The sequence below is a fragment of the Habropoda laboriosa genome, unplaced genomic scaffold (genome assembly GCF_001263275.1).
Source record: "Habropoda laboriosa isolate 0110345459 unplaced genomic scaffold, ASM126327v1 scaffold175, whole genome shotgun sequence".
Taxonomy (NCBI): Eukaryota; Metazoa; Arthropoda; class Insecta; order Hymenoptera; family Apidae; genus Habropoda; species Habropoda laboriosa.
The window spans coordinates 531,104-536,709 of record NW_017100347.1 but is presented as its reverse complement, the minus strand read 5'-3'; the positions used below and the strand labels follow the sequence as shown (position 1 = coordinate 536,709).

Genomic DNA, 5,606 nt, shown 5'->3' with positions numbered 1-5,606 from the left:
TCTGGGGTCGCGCAGCCACGACCCCCATCGTCTAATTTTGGCGGCCGGTTTGTCCCACGACAGACTCGAATTGATTCTGTCATTCGGCTTGCACGGCGAGGCGAGGCCAACTCCCGACTTTCGTGGAAATCCGTGCCAATAGTAGAGCCTGTAACGCGTGGCATCGTGACTCTTCCTCGCGCGCAGCTTATGATTAGCCTAGACCTCGCTTCCAAGGAAACGTCACGACCTTTCGCGTGAACTTATGTATATCGAGAGAAAGAGCGTGAGGGAGGGGGAGGGAGAGAGGGGGGAGAGATCGAATACGCTGGCTCCGACTGAATGGAATTCGCGAGATAGGTAGCAAGACGATTTTAATGGTTGATGAACTTTTTGCTTGTTCGTTGGTAAGACTGTATATACACTATGTAACGTAACATGTTCTATGGCTTGTTGTCAGTAAATCAGAAAGAGAAACGATGTCGTGTGAAATAACATTTTCGTGTTATACAAGGTGGTACGATGTAAAACAGGTTATCTAGTTATCTTCTCTAGCTGTGGTTGTACGAGAACGTTTTTATACGTAATTTCAATGGTTTCAAAGGGTGCATGAGATGGAAGAAAAATTTTTTTATAAATGCAATTTTTTTCTCTTTTTCTCTAAGTAATGTACACTAATGTACACTACAATGAAAATTTTTATGTAAACTGCAATGCTCAGTGATTCGAAACTTTTGCCCGGTAGTGTATGTATTTTGTTCTACTGTGTGTTCCAGCAAACATCGACGTGCATTTATATAACCTTAAAATGACTTTGGACTCTAAAACTTTTAATCTAGGATTTTAATAAATTTAAAATTTAACAAGATTTTTCGCCGTTTCTTCTGTCAAAAAAATTTCTCTTCCATCTTATTCACCCTTTGGAACCATTTAAATGACATACAGAAATTTTTCGATAATTAGGTTACCCACCCTGTACAGCAAGTTCTATGTTACCCATCAAGTGTCGGTGAAGATAAAAAAAAATTATAATACGTATTAATTTTTATAGCGAAACCAGTGTGAAACGGTTATAAAACCATGTGTTTCGGTAATACTGTATTTTTCTTTTTTATACAGTGTAAACGCAGCTTTATACACGGAATCAGTTTGTTCTTTCTGACAGACAGAATGAGTGGTCACTCATAGCCTATTCCCGAATACTTATTCGTGAGACTTTCTTTGGGCTGTCACACTCATGAATCACATCGACGAATGAGCGATAAGACGTACCTATTCTAAGTACATATGTATGTACTTCGTTATCGCGTTCGCCTTCCCTCGTGTACTCGACCACGTGGTAACCCCATTTGTACGCCATAGCGTTGAATGCCATTTTTGTGTAACGATGAAAGAATATATACGCGCGTATGACAGGTTCTCATAATTGCGCATCAATTTTAAATGCTATTTAACTATGGAATAACAGTGGTTTAAGAAGGTAAAGATGCGAACAGCAATGGAAGGTTTCGAGACGAATTGAATTTTGGCGGGAAAATTGAGAGGTAAGGGTGTGAATATAAAACAACTATCGTACGTAATTTTCACCCATACAAATATTAAACGAACGAGATTTAAATTAGAATTGTACGCGAATCATTGCAGAAAGTGAACGATTTTTCCAAATTTGTATTTTATCGTTGTTTACATTTTTCGCAGTTCCAAAGAATTTGAATTTCCCGCACTTTCGAAAGAATTATTGCAAACCTGTGAATTGTCTGGACGGACTTGCCGAAAGGTTAAATATGTATAAAGTTCAAGTTTAATGTGTAACCTAGCGTTTCAATATTCAGAGCAATTGTGTAATTAGACGTGCGAGTTGCGCGGAAACCATCTGATAGCAGGACTTTATGACACGTAGCGTCGCGACGCATCGGACCATTAAGTGCCGTGGACCCATTGCGGGAAAGTAGTTTGACGACAATATTGGCTCAACAAAGAGGCACACACATTAGGAGCAATTTTTTTTAAACAGTTTCGTAGAACAAGAGAGCAAAATAATAGAAATAAAGCTAAAGTGTGTGCGCCGAAATAATGTTAAGCGTACGAATTAATTACAAACTTCAATGTTTACTTGCAAAAAATCGAACACAATTTTAATATTCTAAAAACAAATATGGCGGTTTACAGCCGATAAGTTCGTCAAGATTTTGTGAACAAATGCATCGAATTAATTTTTACACCTAATATTTCGTAGTTGTTAAATTATTCGTACTAGGACCTATGAGTAAGTTGAAAAATATCTTCTGTAATTTAATACTTTTATAATTTATTATAGAAACTAGCCTTAAAAGTTTCGAATTTTTAATACTCCAAAAAATGTAGAACAATCTGACTAAAATGTGACTGTAAATGTCAATAGGAAATTTGTTTTATATTTTTTAAAACAAGTGTCATTTAAAATTAAATAGACCTAAAGTTATAGTCAATTGGAAACTTCTTCTTTGTTTCGCCTTGAAATGAGTTTAAAAGAAAATAAAAAAATATTAATATTTGAAATAAAATGCTTAGAAGAAAAATTAGTATCGGTATACAAGTCTCTCTCTAAAATTTTACCATACATTTCATTACTCAATTCTTCAAAGAAAAAGAAAGAAAAAATTGTTGAAATTTGAAGAAAAATGAGTATCGAGAGTTTTTTCAAAATAGAAAATTTTGTCATATTTTTCGTTAACTCTCACTTGATTTACAGAAGACATAATTTTTCCCAATTCATTTCGAAAACATACATCGTTATAAATCACGTCTGTGCTTAATAATAATATTTCTGCACTTTTCAGGAAATTTCGCATTTCGCGTTACATTTCAGCACAGATCGTCAAGCATATATTTAACGTCACCCCATTGGACAAGAAATCCAAAAAAAAAGAACGTACTCGAGATCAAAAGATTAATCGATAAAGCTGCAAATCCGTAGTATCAATAACAACTTCAAAGAAAACACACGCAAAATCGTTTGCTTCGCATCTCGCACGATGCATAAAGAATTACACCATCCACCGTGTAATTTAAGTCAAATTGGATTTGCAAAAATTTGTGCCACGGTTGATGAAACACTGTACGCAGTTCGTGATGTTCCCGTATAAACGTTCAAAGCTCTATAGGCTTCGGTACACGTGCATCGAATAAACAAGCTACGTAACGCAAACGAAATTCGTACGAATTGTTTCCATAGTTCGGCGAAAAGTGAATGCACCTTTCTTACGTTTTGTTTATTGTTAGATCGAAATAAAGTTTCGTTCAAAGAAATTGAATTTCACCGGCTGTTCGTTATTGTTAGAACGAATGTTTTTTCACGCTGTTAAAGGTAACAATCGTTTCTGGTACAAATTTCACCGATGCGAGGGTAATACAATTATGTACGATCGGACGTGCTCGATTTTACCTCGTTCGTAATGATTAAAATCGTTAGGAATAAAATAGAGAACGTGTTTTAGATGAACGAATTCATCCGTAATAGACCTTAGGCGCGATACAGTACGATAGAACTCGTTAATTGTTCTTTCGTGCAGAAATGATAGTTGAACTAGTGGTTTCTACGATATATTAGTCATTCCAGTATCTCGATACTCGATAGTGAGAGATGTAATACATTCTCGGTAATGTAATCTATAGGTATCTAACGTTTGTATTATACTGCTTGGCCAAAGGATTTGGCATTCCGGATGAATTGGACTGTAATGTAATCCATGTTACTTTAATTTGAAGAAGAATGTTCCCAGGAATGAAGAGATCGGAAAATTGAACGAAAAATTTCGACAATTTATCTTTTTCCTATTTGCAAGTATGATTGCTATAAATTATGAATTGAACATATAGAAATAATTACTTTACCGTAAAGACTGTTTTATAAAGTCAATTTACATAAATCAATACGTTCGAATGTTCTCGAATTAAAAATCAGTAAAAATTGTGGAGACACAAAGTTCAAAAAGTTCTCCAAAATCATTCAGTAACGGAATAAAACATTCAATCGAAAGAATTCCTTAAATGGTCAATTGCAAATAACACAAAAATTCGATATTATTTAATCGATGTAATTCTATCGATACCAGTGAATAATAAGTTTGTAACGGGAACGAAAGAGGACAGCGGACACTCACTGACATTGAGATACTTTACCCTTAATCCTTTTGTAGGCAACCAAAAAATTCACGGTGGTTTCAAGCTTCGATATTTAATATTATTCAAGCTTCAATAAATTACTTTATTAAAAATCTCCGAAAATTTGAGATCTGGAGCGATTTTGCCGCATTTTCACAAGACCATAAAAAACAGTTGAACGAAAATACAGCAATGTATACCGGGTTGCCTGCACAAGGGCTGAATCGTCAATTACAGCAACAATTACCGGCAACGACAAAAGTTCATAAAGGAAGAAAAGAGAACAGTGAATATTCACAAAGGTGCATCAGCCTCGACCCTTTTGTAGGCAATTTCAACAAAATTTTTTACTTTTCCCAAAAATCTCGAAAAACTGAAGATCCGGAGCAATTGTTACCATACTTTTCGCAAGACTTTCAGAAATCTATACCTGATTGCCTGCACAAGGGTTAAATCGTGAATCACAGCAACGCGTATTCCACCAAGCGACGAAAAGTTCGCAAAGGAAGAAAAGAGGGTAGCGGATACTCACTGAGACACGTTACCAGGTCGGAGGGTGGCCGGTATCTGGTACTCGGGGTGTAGCACGCCGGTTCTGTTGAATTCCTGCACCCTAGTCGGTTTCTCAGCGCCGAAAGGCCTTGGGCTACCTATCGTCCTGTATCCCTGTTGCTGTTGCAGTTGATGCTGCGACAACTGTTGTAGCTGTCGCAGCTGCAACTGCTGCTGTGACAGCCTTTCGCAGAATGCGCAACCGGTGTCACGGCGCGCAAACACTGACACAAATACGACGAGGAAGCCGAGTGGAAGTGCGTGACGCATCATGATGACCGATTTTTCTTCAGCTACGGTGGAAAAAGAGACCTGGGATGAAGGGCGACAGCGACGCCGCCACGTCCGTCGTCCAGTGGCGAACGAGTTCGACTGTGTGTGCCGAACGGTAGACGATGCCACTACGGCGAGCCGAGGCTGCTGCTGCTGCTGCTTGTGAAACCACGCTAAGACGAAACGAAATAACCCCTCTTCGCTTCCTACCGAGGCGACTTCGTGTTTGCCCCATCTTCTGGAAGGAACCCTCCTTCTTCTCCTCGTCCTTACCTCCTTTCCCTTACTCTCAACCCTCCCTTGTCCCCCACAACCTTACCAAACGCGTATTCTCGTTGTTATGTTTTACCCGTGCATGTGCTACCTCGTAACCACGTGTATATTTACGTGGGTGATCCCTGGTTCGAGGGAATTTTAAGGTAGAATCGAATACTCTCTCTGTCTGCACTCTCCAATAATTTCTCCGTCCCGATTAACACGAGGTCCGTGGAAGTTGCCAGTGTTAAGGGGTAGTTCGTAGCTTTTACTTTTGCAACACTTATCATTGGTCTTCTCTCTTCGCTCGATCTGTCGGTTTCGTCGTAGGAAAGGGTTAAACGGTTGTTTCAACTAGAATAATTGGGTAATTTTCTAGGATCGTCGTACGGTTGGTGTACCGT

The 5,606-nt window shown here is 38.4% G+C and overlaps 1 protein-coding gene across 1 annotated transcript in view; it reads right to left on the bottom strand.

Moving 5' to 3' along the window:
- The window catches only part of LOC108574633 (protein NDNF), a 19,492-nt gene extending 14,548 nt beyond the window's left edge, over positions 1-4,944 (bottom strand). The window contains exon 1 of the mRNA XM_017937253.1: positions 4,655-4,944. Coding sequence (XP_017792742.1) covers positions 4,655-4,944 — 290 coding nt within the window. The remainder of the gene's footprint in view (positions 1-4,654) is intronic.
- Between the last annotated feature and the right edge of the window lie 662 nt (positions 4,945-5,606).